This window comes from Ochlerotatus camptorhynchus, unplaced genomic scaffold, assembly GCF_037179485.1.
Source record: "Ochlerotatus camptorhynchus isolate MF236.1 unplaced genomic scaffold, CSIRO-AGI_Acam_v1.1 ptg000171l, whole genome shotgun sequence".
Lineage (NCBI taxonomy): Eukaryota > Metazoa > Arthropoda > Insecta > Diptera > Culicidae > Ochlerotatus > Ochlerotatus camptorhynchus.
This window is the reverse complement of record NW_027040661.1, coordinates 964,310-984,403: the sequence shown is the minus strand read 5'-3', so window position 1 is coordinate 984,403 and position 20,094 is coordinate 964,310. Positions and strand designations below refer to the sequence as shown.

The 20,094-nt window shown below is 36.0% G+C and overlaps 1 protein-coding gene across 3 annotated transcripts in view; it reads right to left on the bottom strand.

The window, feature by feature from the left end:
- Positions 1 to 20,094, bottom strand: part of Osbp (oxysterol binding protein) — an 85,622-nt gene that overhangs the window by 62,131 nt on the left and 3,397 nt on the right. For 2 of the 3 annotated variants that reach the window (XM_065222509.1, XM_065222510.1), the window contains exon 2: positions 2,251 to 2,340. The exons of the other annotated variant lie outside the window; for it this stretch is intronic. In XM_065222509.1, the coding sequence (XP_065078581.1) occupies positions 2,251 to 2,340 (90 nt within the window). The remainder of the gene's footprint in view (positions 1 to 2,250; positions 2,341 to 20,094) is intronic. 3 annotated transcript variants of the gene reach the window in all.

The following is a 20,094-nucleotide window of genomic DNA, read 5'->3' as shown; positions in this document are numbered from 1 at the left end:
CGAAAAAAAGTGATATTCTCGGACGGTAGAATACGATGTGTGTTCATTTATAGTGTGAAAACATAGTTGACTTCTTCAGGTAGCATAATTTTATTTGAATATGTTCATGTCGTCGGTCTTGTTTTTGTGATGTAAGAGATTCGGTGACCTATTGGCGACCGTTTTTCTTTACTGAAAATAAGATCGTGGGTGCAATCCCTGACATCGCACCTCTTTTCATAGTAAAGCTTTCCCACTTGTACTACGGTCCAAAACGGACACAAGACACAATTTTTCAATTTTTTTATTTTACAAGCTCTAAAATGATCAGTTGCCTCTAAAAAATCAGTTTTTTTATACTAACTTCTTGTAAATCAAATAATGGCGCAAATTTTTACAAAACAAAGTTTGTTGATAAACTTTGACATTTAAAACTTATGGGTAATTTTTATTTAAAAAAAAAAAAACAAGGCGAGGGATAGATTTTTATCTTGAGACGGCATCTCACCCGTTAACCCCCAAGTCATTTTTGACCTCCGGACAATACGCGATTTTTTCAGGAGTAACCCAAGGATTATCCTCCTCCTATTTGAAAACAAGATGTTAAAGACATTAAAGTGGTATGGAAAATATACTTTCCCAATTTCTGTTAATATATGATAAAAGAAAAAAAAAACTGATCAATAAATAGATCACTGGGCGTTAATGGTTCAAACTGAAGAGCATTTTTTATTAAATTGGATAAATCTAGTGTTTAAAATCATAAGGGCCTAACTGCAAGGATCTATTCACTTAATCGATTTTATTTTGTTAATATTGTGCATACGGCTGAAGATCGTAACATTTCTCGCTGGCATTACTGGACGTCGGAAGTTGCTGCTGAGTTACTTGAATCATAACGAATATACTTTGTGTCCGCAGTCCCTCGGGTTTTTAACTTTTAACGTAGCATTTGCAATGCAACATTAGACGATTTTATGTTCCCCCGGATACAACGTATATTCGTTATGAGTCAGGTTAGGCAGTATTTAGTGCGCTTCGGTTTAGTGGTGGTGCAACTATAACTCGAGTCGATTAACATTTCGCGAAGTTTTTTTTTCGGTTGATTTTGCTAACCAATACATACAACTTTTTAAGGCACCGCAATTAAAAAAAAAATAGTTCACTCAACTGTAGTAGCTTAAAGAGAAAATCGATGAAGAGAATCGATCATTGCAGTTAGGCCCTATGATTCTGAACGCTAGAAAATCCCCAAAAATAAACCGAAAATTACGTGAACACCAAAACATAACTAAACACTATCTTCAGCGAATAGAGCTTCTGAATGGATTTGGTTTTTCGTTCAAACTGTGACAAACCTTGTGTGCGGGAACCTGTGAATTAAAATCTCCAGATGTCAATAGGATTTTGAACAACACAACATTTGCAATTCTAAATTTAACCCTTCTCCGGCAATAAATGTCAGAACTATGGGCTAGCTATGGTGTAAAAAAGAAGCCAACGTATTTAATACATATTTGCGTGGTATATTAGTGATTTATTCGATTGTTTTGACGCACAGTGAAACAAAGATGGGAATATTATTTTTTTGAGGAGGCAGATACGATAGTCAACCAATGGTATGTCTTGTTTATTCAACCTTTATTAAAAGAGATCAATGGTACATCTGATTTCGGATTACTTGAGCAAAATGAATGAATATATATATATATGCATATAATTAATGTGTGTTAGTTAATAAGCAATTGTAAAGAAGCAAAATTATACATGCAACAAGACACTAGCTTACTTGTTGTTTGTAGAAACAGTTGATTGAACAGTGTTAAACTAAACAAAAAAAAATTGTTTACTCGTGGGTTTGAAACAATAATATGCAAAAATAATTACAACACTTAGGCTAAAATGATGTAAATCTGGGGGTTGCATTCTGTTTTGGTCAAGGTTTTCAGAGCAAGTATTCACGTAAAACAATACTTTATTAAAATATTATTTACTCTATGCACGATGAATGAACATGTTTTGCAGCAAAACTAGCTAGGAACGGATATAGATTTCTGAAAGTTTTAGCAGTTACAGGAAAAACAACGATAGGCAAATATTGGGCAATGATTTCAATTGAGCAATTTTGGTTCTTATTAATAAATGAGGGTTGTATTCTGGTGAAAATTCATCATAAATTAAAAGGAGAAAATGATAACAAAGATTTCGGGAGAAAGAGAGAAACATTGCGCTGTTTCGAAATTTTTGTTTTGAATTTGGGGCTCTACTCACTCCGCTCGGGGGCCTTTCCTGCGACGTCGGATAGATAATTTGCCCCCGGCACTCCTGCCCCCTGCATTCGCTCCGGCTCCGTGTTCAGCCCTGTTCAATAGCAAACCCCAGAGTCAAATCAATTTGGTCGAATTAATATTGATTTTTATTTGGTTTGAGAAACGAAAATAATATGAAATGAAATCGAAATCGAACACATGTGAAACTGAGGAAGAGGAAAAAGCGGAACTGATAACGAAAGGATGGAAAACAAACATGTTGATGACAGAGACACTAACACACGCACCCTCACTCATATGTAACTGGAGTCCTCATGGTCAATACTTTCAAAAAGGGTTTGTACTTTGACAGTGATGGTGTAATGTACGTACATGCATGTTTTAAGTTATACAGTATGGTATTGTACAAATATTGTTCTATTTGCATTCCAGTGCATTTAAAACAATTGATAATAGGTTAGTATGTAATATCGCATGGGGAGCATTCTAAAAAATAATAAAACATTGCAATGTAATACTTATCGGTTTTAAAGCTACTTCAGCACAAACAATAAATTATTAATAAAATAATTTTAAAAGCGATTATCAATTTACAATTCCTAGAGTAAAGAGCGGAACACAATATGTTCGACAATGTAACTTTTTCGCCACGCAATAAATCCGGATCTGTTGAGCCACACACAAATCTCGCGTCACTTTTCAATAGGTCCTATTTACATTGATCGATTTTCTTCATCGACTTTTTCTGTTAAGATATTTCCGCATATTTTCCACAAATGTATTGTTTTTTTATTAAGGGGATTTTTAGCATTTAGCTGGTTCATCTCCACTATTTTCGACACATAGTTTGATGGAAGAAGCAACAATCCAGCATCTAATTCGACAAAGATGACAGGAAACGTTTTTTTGTAGCCGAATTATTTACGAAAGAGAGAGTCGGTAAAGAGAATAGATCAATAAAGATTGGTCTTTTTGAAAAGTGACACGAGAAATATGATGTATAGCTGTAATTCATATGAGCTCAATTCTGCTTTAAACTACTGTCTCATCGATGAATTATGTAAATTAAATTCCACTCAATCAAACGTACTTTTCATCATGTAACGATTTTTTCAGTCTTAGAGACCCTAGTTTTAAATGACATGTTTGTTTACGTCTTATCCATTATTTCAAAGACGGGTTCCGTCACTAGTAAAATTAGTTATTTATAAGTGTGTACTGTTTAAGTCAGCATCAGAAAGTTCATTGTTTTTTTTTTGGAATTCAAGACTAAGAATTTATATTGTTACTGAAGATAAATCCACTCCACAATTAAGTATTTGGTTCAGAGAAAAAGAGTAACTAACAAGGAAGATAAAATTCCTACGAAGGTTGTCTGGCGTACTTCAACATATTCTATTCTTAAAAAGGTGCTTGGTAAAGGGATTTGAAAATTACCCTGAAGATTTCATGTTTTCCCAGGTAGTAGACACTCTGGTGCAATTTTAAACCAAAAATCCATCCCATATCCTTGAAACTCTTTTGAATTATTTAAAATTCTTTTGGAATTAGCCTCAGGATTCCTTTAAAACTATCCGTAAAGTCCATTGCCTTTGGAGTTCACGGTATTTCTTTGAACTTCTCATCAGAGCTCTCTGAAAAAAATTCTCAGAACTTTTTTCAAATACTTAAATACCTAAATAATTCTTTTCAGAACTCCTGCACCTGGACTTTTCCCTCAATTACAATGGAATTTTTCCAAAACATTTTTTTTAGCTGAATGTTGCATCTTTCATAATTTAATATTAAGTGACGCTCGTATGTGTTAACCACACGGCCTATTTTTTAACCTCCGCTTAAGCCTTACCAGGTTTACCCATATAGTTAAAACTGGTATATGGGTAAACCTAGTTGAAAATTTAAGCGGAGGTGAAGAAATCGGCCCTCAGAGCACCTAAATTTATACAAGACTATCGTAGTATGGACTTTGGTATTCTTCTCTGGTGCCCTTTCTAGAATTCCTTTAAAATTCTCTTCAAATTTCCATTGGAATTTTCAATAAAATTTCTTGATAATTATTGACTTCTGAAAATCTAACACACCAATATCCTATATACCAATATCCTTGAAAAGCCTCCAAGGTTTAGAATTTGTTTGCGAAAAAAGGAAGTATATTTTCCCCGATATGACATCGAAATTCAACGTTTTTCCCAGCTTTTTTCATGGTTTTTAAAAATTCCTTGATTTTTTTCCGGATGGCTGGTCACCCTGGTTATAATTCAGTGTCAACATTTCATTATGGCGAAACTGCTTTTGTAAACAACGACTTCAACCGCCGATTTCTCGCATTAAAAGCTTAGTCCTCTAAATTAACGATGCCGGCTGTTAGAGAAAACATTCCTTGGCGGTGTAGTTAATTTGCACATGAGTTTTTATTCGCGAGAAATCAACGGCTAAAGCCATTGTTTACAATGGTAATTTGGAACTTTTGAAATGTTTGCACTGAATTGTTTATTTTTTGCATATTTCGTCATAACTACTGTAGAGTTCCTTAGTGCCAAGTACTCAATTCAAACTACCAGCCTTGTCCTAGAAGATTCTGTGCCTTTGTAATCGATTTGAATATAAATGTTGCTAGATATCAAGTTTCACAAGTATGTGCACAGGTAAAAAGTGAGGAGGCTACGGTTTGCAAAATTCTTGAATTCCTGAGGGACGTGCCACTTACAATGCCCTTCCGAAAAGCCTCAATGTAATCATAAAAGCTTAAGGTGATTGAATTTAACTGTAAGTGTGTCCTGTTATACTTCTAAATGTCACATGCAAAACTCAAAAAATAACCAATAAAAAATACCTTTTGGATTCAAAGATATGCCTTTTTATTTTTTCTTCACTTATTTGGGACATCCCTGCAATTTATGATTGATTCATTTCTAAAATACGCTAGCAATCATTAGTAAGAAATCTTGGTTCACTACTTCGATTTTGATGACTGTGTTTGGGGAATCGCTTTCGTGACTGACCAGATTTCACTAATCTCAATGGGATATGGTTTCGTTTGACAGTTTAGGTGCATGAAATCGACGTCCCTATAAGGGAAAGCACCACGTGGCTGCCGTGTTCACATACAATTTGGATTTGGGTCTCACTTCAATGATGTTTCAAGCTCCTTTTGGGTCACTTTCTATCAAATGTTTGACTGATGTAAAAATAAGTCGGTCCGAACATTTGACAAATCTTCTAAAGAAAGCTGGTCATGAAATTTGATCCTTCCGTTGGTGTGGCATATATTATAATATACCCACAGTAAAGTGTATTGTATGCTTCACTCCCTAGTTTTGTTACGTCACTCCACGCCTCAGACATCAGCTGGCTAGATCCTTGATCGTTCCGTTATTTTTGTACCGGGATATTCTGTTTAGCTTAACTTCTAAGATAAATACAAAGAAATTAAACTTGGTATTTAATGCCGTTACCAGATACGTGTACGACCTGCGGAGTTACGATCACATTTCTAACTTTTCTAATTTATTACTCGGATGCGATTTCGTCAACTACATAAAACTTAGAATGTATTCAAACTTTTAAAATTTTTAACGAAAGTTCTATACATCTTCGAAACTTCTTTATTCACTCACAATCTTCTAGGTCAAGTGTTTTTATTATTCCAAGATGCTCTACAAATTTTTCAAGTGTGTCGTTGCGCTATCGTTCGATTCGATTATGGAATGAACTACCGAGGGAATGAAAGACAGCAAGAAGTTTAACAACATTTAAAAACTTATGCAGCAACTACTTCAGTTAGGTTAATAGGTAAATCGGTAGTGTAATAGTAGCATATACTCTGAAAATCATTAGTAGATGACTTGTGCTATTATTCTTGTATTGTATAAATAAAAAATAAATACTTTTCATAATCAAAACCGACTGAAGGCACCCCGCCAGTGTACTGGTGGATAAACTAGTATAGCTGTATGGAGATTTTCATAAAATTAGCGATTTCTCCTCAAATGTTACTTCTATAGATGAGAAAATTACTCCATTTTGTTCCTAGTAGTAATAACGATATTATGTAGAAATAATATAGTACAAAGCGCACCATTGTCGATATACAGTCAACTTTCCATATCTATTTCGATCAGTCTTGTAAGCGGTCACGGTAGTCGACACATTTTCTGTGATAATTGACTGCCTTTGCTTGCGACACTTGCAAAACAAGCTATCATAGTACAGTACCAAACTAGAATGTCATTTGACAGGCTCTGTCATACGACACTGTCGCCGAAGACCGTCACGTATGTACGTATTTTAGTTTTTCTTATATTAAGAGCTGCTGATGTTGTACTTGTGTGAATTCTGAAAATAGCAAGTAATGATGTCCTAGTTATAATATTTCTGATCAGAAATGGTTTGATTTACACCAAATTGAGGAATTACAACGAAATCACACATGTCATATGATAGCTATTTTGCTAATTTTCTTTTAGCTCGAATGTTATTCTACCGCTCGTGTTGCGTGAGAGAGACGACGGTAGAGCATGAGTGTTCGAATACAAACAGACTGTCGCACACGACAACGAAGCGAGTGTAGTAAAAAACGTCAACTGTTTCAACCCCTGATCTCGATATAGAAGGGACCATCGAGATATGAAGAGATCTATATATAGTAGAACATGAAAATAGAGGTAACTCTAAGACCAGAAGGTCCCGAAGAAACGAGCTCAACTTTTTGGCTCAGCCCTTGGTTCTATCTTCGGTCCCAAGCAAATCGATGCACCCCTCGAAATATAGGAAAATTCACTAACCCCTCATTTTATCTGTCAAGCTTTCAAAGCGAATCAAAACAAACATAGTGTAGTACTGGAATTTATACTAGAATGGAGTACGTTAGTCGATTTGCTTGGGACCAATAGGCTAATCAAGTAGTGAGCCAATTTAAAATCGTTAGTTTCGTATTGATTGTTGCTACTAGACCGTTTGAAGGGACCATAATAGCCATCGACATATAGAAAAAGTGGTTATATATCGAGATATGGAGAGTTGATTTAATTTAATAAAATGTGAATTTCTCCATACATTCTAAAATCGTTTTTCCACCAGCGAAAACGATTGGAGGGCGGTTTGCCCTATGGTGATGAGTGTTGTCAGAAGCAGTACGAAGCACCTAATTTTGAAATTCAAAAGTCTCAGGAATCGGAAATTTCTCGTTTTCTTAAATCGAAATTTTTTTTTAAATGTTCCCAGGGAATGGAAACACTAAAATAATCTAAAAATTATATTACGGATATTTAGAAAAAAAAATCCAACCAACGGCTACCGTAGAGTTTAATCGCAGCTGAGCAGTTCCACGCCAAATAGCGAAAAAATAAACAACTTCCATGAAACTTCGCATAATTGTTCGCTAGTGGCAATGAGCCAAGTTTGTGCCGGAATTCGGCCATTTTGACTGGCAATCGATATTTTTCAATAAATCTTAGCACAAAAACGGCTCATCTGATCGCGTATGAGACAAAGCTATTTGAAACTGGAGTGCCTTTTCAGAAAAAAATACACACTGAAAAATATAACACATTTTCTTCAAAAAAATTAAAAAAAAAAGCTGTTAAATAACAAAAAAAGTGCATTTTTAAGAATTTTTAATAAATGTTAAGATAGCTCATCAAAATCGCTAACTTTTCTAACCAGTAACGCTGGTATATTACCTTTTCATGGTACGTTATTGGCATTAAAATCTACCACCGAAGCCTAGTCCGAATTACTTCAAACTAGGGGAACAGGATTGTTTTGTAATCAAAGGAATACATCTTAGTCCTTTTTACTTTTTATGTCTTATTGATAGTGACTCGGCTTTATCTACCGAAAATGATCTTAAAATAAGCAAACAATGAGTTACACAGAAATTTTTTTTTTTTAATATTTCATCCAAGAAGATGCACATCAATCACACGACACGGGGTTTACCACAGTAGATTAAAGAACTGGTCGCAGTGGATTTGTGTTTCGAACAGAGAAAAAAAAACTTTTCTGAAATCGATACAATGGACACTTCAAAATTGATCAAAATCGTAGAACATAGAGTTTTAGTAAAATGTTTGAACTCTTTTTCACGAAATATTTATGTGAGTTATGGATAGGAAACGATTTTCTGGACCAAAACAAATTTTTTCTGTCTAAAAACAAAAACAATAAATCATATGAAAAAAAACGTTCAAAATGTGTACTAATAGTTGATGTTTTTCGATTAAATTGTGTCCATTGCGTCCATAAAGGAAAAGTTAGAATGCTTGATACAGTGGCGTCGCGTCCACATGTGCAACCTGTGCACGACGCATGTGCAAATGATTTAAAAAATGTGTCTACATTATTATAGATTTTTTGGTCACATTATAGCTCTAATTCGTTACTCCAGACCACAAGTGACCATCAATACACTCTTTTATAGTGTGACTCAATTAAATCTTCCACCTTAGTTTACTTCAAAAAGGATTAAATTCAGTTCGGATGGTCTGCCTAATACCGAAGACAACAAATCAAGAAGACTGGCAACTCTTCCATTTTCTCATACAAACGCTATGAGACAGGTACAATCGCGTAATCTGCCGCTCAAAGGTAAATGCTTCGAACGAATTTGATGGCAAAGATTTCATCCTCAGAAGAAGGGTTTGTGTATTTGTTTATTTTTCTATGCGTTGCTTCCACCTTCATTTAAGTGCAGCGCTACTGTATCTGTCGCTTAGATTCTGGCAAAATTGCCAGTCTTCTTGATTTATTGTCTTCGCTAATACCGAAGGAAACAAATCAACGCTATTGTATCTGTCGCTTGGATTCTGCCAAAGTTGCCAGCCTTCTTGATATGATGTCTTCGTTAATACCTAATGCATTGATTTCTAAGCATGTCGATATCACTAAATTTGTGATGTATGGGTGCCCAGAGTGTGCATTTCTCGCTGTGCACTTGGATATCTATTGCAGGCAAATAGAGTAATGGAGAAAGAGAGCGCAAAAGCTCGCTCAGTTGTAAATCTCTCAATTACCCTGGTTCTTTCTGATAGTTTTGATCTGATGAATAAAGAGTTGATTAATTCAAGTTTGTTCCCTGGGTGAATTTTCTCTAGATGTTAACACTGTTTTATATCAAAAAAATGTTTTCGGAAGTGTTTGACGGATATTCTTCATTACACTTCAGTCGAAAGAGTTAGCCTTGTTAAGTTAAGTATTGCAATTCCTCCTACTTCGGTTAGCACGAAAAGGGCCATACAAGTTTTGTTTACACAGAATGATAAGCCTTTCAAATGTTACGTTAGGTAGTGATTAATATAGGGAAAATGCAGGTAATGTCGGCCTAAGTGTCCCTAATTTGGGCCCATACATAAATTCAGCTATCGACTAAATTTTCAATAGCAACGAAAAATATCCATTAGTAACGTCCCAATAAAGCGTTCATCTAGATATCATTGATAAATAGTAGATTTTTAGCGATGGGCCCAATCTTAGATCCATAGGCCAACATTAGAGACATTTCCCCTAGTAATTGAGAATATGTCCCTCGAATTCATGGAGCATTGAAAAATAAAACAAAAACTAATATGTGGTGGTAATCTATAACGAACAAAGTTTGGTGCACAGGTAAACAAATGAGACACGCGACGCCTCTGCTTGATAAGCTTTCAAATAAATTTCATTTTTTTGTTATTGAGTTTTCGTGCTATGATTTATTGAACAATATCGCCATTTTGAAGAATTCGGGCACAAACTTTATTCATTGTTCGAACATTCAAAGTGACGAAGTTTCATGGAATTCTGAGAGGGAAAAATATAATCAATTTTTCAGTTGGCTTGGAACTGTTCAGCTGTCAAAGTCCTACAGCAGGTATTAAAATGAGCTCAATATTGCAAAACACAAAATATGCATTGACAAACATTTTTGCTGGTGATTCTCCGAAGACTTGTATATTTGTCAGCTGGAGTGGAACTTTTTCTTCTATGCAATATCTACGACTTTTTTCCGGGAGCCGCATTTTTCATACACGCGATAAATTTTCTACAAGCCTGTCTTTTCCGGTTTAATTAATTTAGCAGAGCATATGAAATTCATTTTGCACATAAACCACAAAATAGGCTGTCAATCGTTTAAAGCAGAGGGCAGACCCATAGTCGTTATATTTATTGTCTGGTGGATAGAATTTCGATCCATCAAGAAGCGGAAAGAATTCAATATATTGTAGACCAACAATTGAAAAGCTACTATCAACTTTTATAAACAAAGCTGTGACAGTTCTTTTCTCGCCAACCGAACACAAATCAACAGCATCATCGGATAGGGGAAACTTTACCGAACCCGATGATGGTGTTGGCACAGACAAATAGACATATCTCATTGTAAAACATCGTCACTTAAACACTACCGCCATGTATTGAGTACACTGTGACGGGTGGCAGTACTACCAACTAAGAAACATTTAAATTGACCGTTAAATGCGTATTAAACGAACAACTTCCGAGTGTTATGTCTGTTTGTTTGTGGTGTTGGTTTGCGTAGGCGCGCCTTGAGTCACGAGAAAAGGGTTTCCGAAGTTTTGTTTGCAAAAGCTGATGTGTTTTTTTTTCTGGTGTTGGTCATGATATGCTCGATTGGTTCCGCTATTTGACAGCTTAAACTGGTTCCCGAGATTCTATCCGACTATAGGCAGATCCTATTCCAAGCAGAGGATAAACAATACTTTTCAACGCTGGATTTCTGCAGCAAGATACCCCCTAGGATCACCCCCTGTTTAAGATATTCGTAATCCTAGATCATTTTATTTTGCATTTGCAACAAGCATACTGAACCGATTTCAAAGTGGAAACTGAGATAATACAATTCTAGAATTGTAGATGAACTCTTCAAAAGGTCCTATCTGCTTTGAACGATTCTTCATCGACTTTCTCGTATAACCACAGTTAGTAATCTCGCTATTTTTGACACATAGTTTGATGAAGAACGTTCTCATAGGGTATGTTTTTGCAGCAGAGTTATTAACGAAAGAAAAAGTCGATGAAGAGATCGATCAAATAAATTATGACCTTTTGAAATGTTTGTCTAGAATTATCAAGTCAATTTGTAGGATATTATCACTCTGCTATTGGAAAGAAGATTTTACCGCTTGATTAAATATTGACAGGAAAGTTATACAGAAGATGTGAGCAAACGATACGTACTGAAAATTGTGAAATAGACACCAAATATACAGCAAGAAGAAAGAAAAACGATATGTTAGAGCGCATCGTGTTTACTTTTAACACATACAGACGAATGACTAAGGTTAAACATAAAATTAATAACAGAAATGCATTCGTTTGAATCACACACAGGAAAAGAGTGTAGGTAGGAAGGAAAATTAATTTTCCGAGCGCTAATTTTATCTGTACAGGGGGCTTAGTCTTCTACATGTCATTCAACACTAAGCAAAAGGCATGCATGCACTCTACGTATACATTGAATCTGTTTTTGGAACGTTATGGAAAATTTCAATTCACCAAAATATACACTTACGTAGGATAAAAAAAACGCAAACAAAATCAGGAGCAGGTAATAAAAGAACCGTTAATCTAAATTACTGCTATACAAGATTGGAATGTGAGGTGCACTTGGTTAAAGAGGATAACAGTGCATGTGGCGTTGAGCACTTGAAAAAGGGAAATATTTCTTTGATACTTATGTTCTGAATTAAAAGCTTTCTAGATTCATTGCAAACAAAAAGATTGAAGATAATATTTATTCAGATGGTCTTGAGATGCCTAGTCAAATCTTCATAAACTGTTGCAGATCAACATTTGACTTGAAAATGCACGACATGACGTGTTTGCATCTTGTTTCGAAAACAATTGCAAAAAAAATCTTGAGAAAACACCAAACAAAGAAGGTATATATTTAGAACAATTGAAGATATATTACGAGCAAGGCATCAACATACGAAGAGCGAGTAACAAAAAAGACTATGTCGCATGCGATGGTTGTCATAAAATACTCTGTCTGTGAAACAACGTTGATCAGAAAAATAGTAGTAGAATTAAAAGGAAAAACAACGAAATAAGATATACAATTATTCTAGTAAATCGGTCATCAATCGATTTAGATGATCAGAACGGTGAAATCACAGAAGCTTCCGTATACAGATCGGTAACTCGTTTATCCGTTAAATATTATGTCTTGTTCAGACAACAGACCTATAATATGATACAAGAGTGCTTTAATAATTATCGATAATAAACTTCATCAAAATAGCCTTGTAACATGTTACTCCGTAGTCCGAGTATAGCACTAGACTCCATTATCGGTATTTTCTTAAATTAATTAATTTAAGTCACTAAACTATGCAATGACTTAGAAACAGTTTGTTAGCCAAATATGGGCTAATAGCCCGTTCATGCGGTTAAAAAACACCGCTTTTTATTTTATTTTTAAATTTACTTTTCCTTTTTTGAAACAAAGAATACAGATTTTAAGTATGGGTTTATGGTTTTTATTGGTATCAAAACCGCAGAAAAAAATATGATTCGATTATGTAAAAATAATTTTAACTAACGATAATCGAGTCCGACCTGTATCATCAACCGTGCATGTTGCTGACAAAGATTTTGACGGCGATTTCAAAAAATCAAAATTGACCGCATAACGAAAAGTGGTCAGGTTTTGACCACATATAGCTCTGTCAATAGCGGATGGATTTTAATTCTAAACAAGCCAATCGATTAGAAATTTTTCTACAAATCTTCTAAATAGAACAATTTATTAATTTTCAAAAGATTACTATTGAAAATAACACAAATCTTCAGCTGTTGCAATAGTGATCAAAAATATCACCGATTGCCTGCAAACAACGCTTTCCCTAACACAGATTTCAAAAACGAATTCCATCGGGTCGCACTGAACGGTGCCTATTCAATCACCGTGTGTGGTGGTGTCCGGTCGGTCGTCAGCAAAAGCAGCAGTGCTTTCGGCGCGTGGCGTTGAACATTGTACACAACGAAAGGCTGCCTGCAAGCAGCGAGCTGCAGCCCACATGTCCGGAGAACTTTGAGATTAGGCCGTAATTGCTTTTGTAAACACACACGTCAATAGCCGATTTCCCGAAAATTAAATTAAAATTTCAAAAATTAACGACACAAACAGGTAGATAAATTATTCCTATATCATTTGGTATGGTTTGTTTGCGAGATTGAGTTTCAATTCACGAGAAATCGGCGAAAGACGTGTTTGTTTACAAAAGCAATTACGCCCAAATCTCAAAGTTCTCCGGATGTGCGTTCATTTCCCGAAGAAGGAGGAAGAAGCCTCACCACTACTGCCCGGGATCCATCTTTGTGAGCCGTTGCTCAGCATTACTCAACCATTACGACAAAACGGTCCTTTTTAGGACCACCATACATTTGGACATTTGTCAAGGTCATCAATCGGATGTCAGTTCCCATATGTTTAAATCTAACACACCATGTATTTTTAAGGCAACATTGGGCGTGACATTTCAAAAACCAAAGTCGGTCGCGGCATGGATGTGGTTTGATTTAGATCCAGAGATGATGGATTTTAATTCTTAATACGCAAATCGATTAGATTTTTTTTCTTTGATTTGTTTTCCATCAATCTTGTTTTCCATACTGAGTACCAATGCTACCGACGCCAGGGAGGCAGCTCCCACACCTGGACTCTACCTATCGACCCATCAACTCATGAACCGGGGACCATAGGCTTGACTTCCCTTCTGAAGGAAAACGTGATCAGAGATTTTGTGCCTCAGAAAATCCCGGCGGCGCCGACTGGGATTGAACCCAGGCCTTGGGGTGATAGGCAATCACGCTTACCACTACACCACCGGCGCCGCGGATTAGAAATTTTTTATACGAATTTGTTAAATTTAATGATTGATCATTTCATTGTCATGTCACTATTGTAAATTGCGCGAATGCTATGATAGTTAAAATTATCACCGATTGCCTGTGAAAAGCGCTTTCCCTAACACAGAATTTAAAATCTCGAATTTATATGACTGATCGTGAGAATCTCCCGATCGGACAAATTTTAGCAAAAAATTCCTCAAATTGGGTTCTTTAAGGGTACCCTAATTTTCATCAATTTTCGTACACTGTTACTATTTTAAATAAGTACGATTACATTTGCAAAAATCACCTTATTAGCACCCCTCGGTGTCACTTTGTATAGGAGCGAGCTGTCAGTTTGCCAGTTTAGTGTCAAACAGTGAAGTTATTATTTTGCTTTAAATCTTGATTTAAAAATCGAGATGAAAGTGTGTGGGTTCGAAGAAAATATCGCTCTGCTCAGAAAACGAAGCTCTTTCAAATTATACATAAAAACCGATATATTTTTCAAAATTAAAGAACCCAATTGATAATTGCTTTTTTTATATCTATTGAATAATATTTTGTGCACGAAAATGCGTAATTTTGTCATCAGAAAATGAGGTGATTCCATGATGCAAAAAGTGGTTTCCCTACAAAGCAAAAAAATAATTTTAATATCACATCAAAGTGGATGCACTTCAATCGTGTCGAAAATATGGTGCCAAAAAAGATAAAATTATCATTATGTATGAAGGGACATTACGCTTCTTTTACTGCATTTGTTTATTGTTGTGGCCATAAAAATTACACGAGATTTTCGTCATGATTGAAGTGCCTCCTCTTGGATGTAGTATTAAAATTTATTTTTTGCTGTGTAACACAGTCGCCGAATATTGATACCGAGCACTGAGCATGCCAGGCGGTACCTATCTTTATGCCATTTGATACACATTTTAAGCCCCTCATATTAAGAGAATTATGCCAAAAAAAATCTTGAAGAGGCTTAAAATTTGCATCAAAAAGCATAAACTAAGGTACTGTCCGGTTTGCTCAGATTCTGTGATTGATGTGTTTTCCCTAATACATATTTCATTTTCGCACCGCTATCATCTCCAAGAACATCGAGGAAAAATTTCCACAGTATTGTTCTAAACTGGCTTCGAAGCTTCCAACCCATCGGTCCTTTTCAGGACCACAAATGACTGATAAAAGAGTTAACTAAAGAGTAAGAGCTTGAATCCAAGACATTTCGTCCAGGATTGGCTTGTACTACATAGGCACCTCAAAAACAGAACTCTCAAATTGCTTCCGAATTTCAACCCATCGAATTTTTTCACTGATAACTTTAAGAAATCAATTTAATATTTAGGGGAAACAGCCCTATTGTTGCGATACGTTAGCAGCGTTAGAAGCCTATTGTTGTTTATGGAGGTCTCCATACACAACAATAAGCTTCTAACGCTGCTAACGACCGCAACAATAGGACTGTTTTCCCTACATTTTATATTTTTGCTATTTTTGCAATCGACCCATCAACTCATGAACCGGGGACCAACGGCTTTACTTTCCTTCCGAAGGAAGGCGTGATCAGAGATGCTATGCCTCAGAACATCCCGGCGGCGCCGACTGGGATTGAACCCAGGCCTGCTGGCGTGAGAGGTAATCACGCTTACCACTACACCACCGGCGCCGCTTGCTGACAAAGATGACAATCAACATTATTTCGTTGCTTTCGCTTACTGATCAGTGATCACCAATTTTACTTCAACGCTACTTTTGAAATTTGCGTGTAAAGGAAATTTGTATGGAATCAGTTCCGAATATCTGGATGCTGTCAGATCCCCATGTTGGTCCATGCTATCATATCTATTTACTTTTGGACGAAAAATCATCAATTTTGAGCCGTCGGACTGTACCAGTACAAGACGTTTTGGAATTATCCTTTTTGGGACCCTGCCGGAATCAGTTCTGGGTATCTAGATGAGGCCAGCTCCACTTTACGGTCTATGGTATGATGCCTTTTTACTTTTAAAAGAAAAATCATAAATGTTGCGCCGTTGGGCGGTACCAGTACATGAGGATTAGGAAGTTTCCTTTTAGGGCCCTTCCGGAATCGGTTCTGGGTATCCGGATGTGACCAGATTCTTCCGTTGGTCCTTGGCATAATGTCTATTTACCACAGGATTAAAAATAGAAAATTTTGAGCCGTCGAACGATACCAGTACATGAAGTTTTGGAAGTCTTGTCGGAACCAGTTCCTATTGTAACCTTTTTGTATTTGTCTTTTGCTACTTTTCTACTTTATTCACCACCGGGAGTAAATTCAAAAGCTTCTCATTTAAAGCGCACATTGAGGAACGTAACTTTTATCTAACCGCACCACTCCGTTTCGTTCTGTGTTTGCCGCAATGCGAATGTGTTTTCATAAAGCTGTAGAATCGTTCTCCTCAAATTGATAAGCTTTAAAGTTTGCTCTTTGCGCTCAATATGGAGGAAGTAACAAGTGTGCTGCCCGGAGTGTTTTTCGTAATTCTCTTTAACATTTGATATTTAATATGGAGAATAAATATTACATCCAATAACAGATCCTATACGGCGAATTTAATTTATATGTTTGATAATCAAATAGATTCAAATATCTCTGTAAATCTAGATCTAAAAAAGTTCATGAAACTCGTTTAGAATATTGAAAATTAGTTTAGAACCTCTGGGAACATGATAGTTTTTGAAGTCCAGAATCATAACTATTAATAGGTAAATTCAGTATTTTTTTTCAAAATTGCTCCAAGCTGTTGCTATGTCTGGTATTTCAAAGCCCGTGATTTTATTTTTTTTTGTAGCTGATCAATGAAGTACTCTTGTTCAGTTTTTCAAGACTTTAGTTGATTAAGATGTTCAACTGTTCAAAAATTCAAATGGCGTCTCTCAGATATTCTCTCAACATAAAAGGTTGGTCAGGAAAAATTTAAGAGATCTCGAGCTGTTCGATGATTTTTTTTTTCGAGACAACAGGTTGATCAAATATTATAGTGAAGATCTTAAGTTGACGGATGAACTGTAAGTCTCCTGCTCCCTGGAAAAAGTTGAGAGAAAAATGATTCGAAGTATACGGAGATCCAGTTAGAAAACTGATTCAAAAATAATACGATTTACTCGACTAAATTTGACACTTCCTACAATAGCAACATCGGCATGGAGAAACTCTTCTGTTCTCAAAAAAAAAAAATTCAATTAACGATGACGGAAGGTACGCTGAAAATAACGGCGAGATAATTGGTAGGTTCGCTCTCCATGAAGCGCGGGCGTTAGATATATCCACCTAAAAATATTGTTTTAGCAATGATCATTTTTATCTAGACGCTTCATCATAATCTATGTCCTCGTTATAAATCATATTATATAATACCAGAGTAGGGAGATGGTTTTTTTTTAAACATCCGGTATCAAAATCAATGGTATTTTTACAAATGAAACATTGAAAAGCAGAAAGGTCTCTGACTTCTACCAGTATGTAATGTGTGTAATTTTCAATGGGTATAATGGATATATGTTCAAGATTTTTTTCAAGTGAAATGTCAGCTTGTATTGATAGTAGGATTAGAAATTTCATTTGTTTTCGATTTCAAGCAGCCATGGACGTGAAAAGCAAGGTATAATTATGTAGAAACTCGTGTGACATCTAGAAGTTGAAATCTCTCCGAGTGAATGAAACATTTATTTTTTACAACATTATGGAGGTACAAAAGGACCATGATTGGAAATTTAATTTGAAATCTGGGCTTAAATGTACCGTCAGAACCTCAGAAGTGCTGGAACCGGGACGTGTGCGCCAGCAGTGATTCATTTTCGTGATTAATGTGACTGGTAATTGAGGCAAAAGGGAAGAGACTTAAACTATGTTCAGTTGAAGACCAAGTACAAGCCACCTTCATTCAGAAGATAGTTATGCCACGACTGAATTTTAATCAGAATTCTCTTGGACTGGTTCCATGAATTTCTTGAAATGCTCCTCAAAATTCCATTGGAACTCTTTAAAAAGCATAACCAGAATAACTATGGAATACTGCTAAAAATTCCTTTGGAATTATTCTCATAGTTTTAATTAAATTCTTTCCAAAATTTCCTTTGAATTCCATGCACCCTAATAACTCAGCATTACTCAACCATCACGATAAAACGGTCCTTTTACTAAAAATGGTTGTTGTTTGAGAGTTAATTTTCATTTAACAGTATTGAAAAGGTACATACAAATTATCGCAATGACCGAATTACACATGACCTTGTCAATTAGCCAGAAACACTTCGAATTAAGGGCCTCCCTTAGCTCAGTCGGTAATGTCGCAGCTACAAAGCAATACCATGCTGGAGGTGGCTGGGTTCGACTCCCGGTCCTGTCTAGGGATTTTTCGGGTTGGAAAATTCCTCGACTTCCCTGGGCATAGAGTATGATTGTACTTGCCACACAATTATACTAATGCAAAAATGGTACCAGGCATCGAAAGCTCTCAATTAATAACTGGGGAAGTGCAACTAGAACACTAAGTTGAGAGCACGCAATAAGCTAAAATGCGGTAAGCATTAAGCTTGAAATGCGAAGAATAAGAAGAAGTATATGATTGTTCGCAAATAATTTTGTCATCAGAAAATGACGCGTGTTCATGATGGGAAAAAGTGGCTTCCCTAACACAGTCGCCGAATATTGATACCGAGCACGTAAACCTACGTTAAATAAATCTACGGTCGTGTCTTGAATACAATTTCTTAATTTTTATCTAAACTATGTTTTAGCTCCGCTGAATAAAGTGGTATGATTTCAGTATGTTGCAGTACGCCTAGAAACCATATAACAAATCAATTCATTTCATAACATCACAAATTATTTGTGATAATTATATTTCCATGCTTTCGCCCTACGATTTAAAAAAAAGTATCACATAATTGACTTTATTTAGCGCATTTTGTTTAAACATGGAACTTGTCGAACAGGTAGAACTTGTAGTCACGGCCACGGGACGCCTCTGCACTATTGAATTGTTTTGGAATCGGTCAACTGGTTCCGGACATAGATCCGGCACAAGTTCCTAATTGTACGACCTTGAGACTAAACCTGACCTGAAACGAATGAAACCTATCCTGTGAGCACATCATATCAAGTTGAACAATGCATTAGGTAAGTAACATTGATCGAATCTCTTCATTGACTTTCTTCTTTGGTTATTAACTAGGGTACAGAACCGTTTCATGTCGTATTTGTCGTTTTTTTTACCGTTGTCATTCTTGCATTTTTCGCAATGATCCGACTCTAATTGAAAGGTCCCGCTATTTAAACCCTTCGGAGTGTTGAAACACCCTCCAAAGGCGCGCCTCTTTGTCAGTCAAAATTGGATTCCTTAGCAACAAAATTAAACAATGACACCGATAATGACCATGCATCAGAACCCTAGTCTTAATCACTTCAAACTAGGGAACAACGAATTCACATAGATAAAGACTATGACTATAACTCATTTTTTCCTTGTTTCAAGTTCATCCTCGGTGGACTAAGCCGAGTCTTGTCGCTATCAACAAGGCATAAAAAGTAACAAGGACCAAGATGTGTTCCTTTGATTACTGAAAAAATCCTGTTCCCCTAGTTTGAAGTAGTCAGGACTAGGCTGCGGTGTAAGATCTACCACCGTAACGTACCACGAAAAGGTGATCTACCCACGTTTCGGGGCATAGGCGGATTAGTTGGGGTTTTTAACTTACGTCTGCGTTGTAGATGGTTGAATTCAGCTTTTAAAATTAATATAAGAAGATATAATCTGGTCTTCTGGGGTATTATATTTCTGAAATTAGACAGATGCGACGTATGCTATGTCATTACTTTGTATTGGGTTTTATGTTTTATTACATAATTTTTTTTAACTGCAATTCCTTCCTTCGGCATTCCCAAATGCTCACACAAATGCGAAACGTTGAGCTTGATTAGACAGCGTTGTGTATTTTTAGATTTGAGACCTTAGTGTCGTTTACCAAAATCAGATCC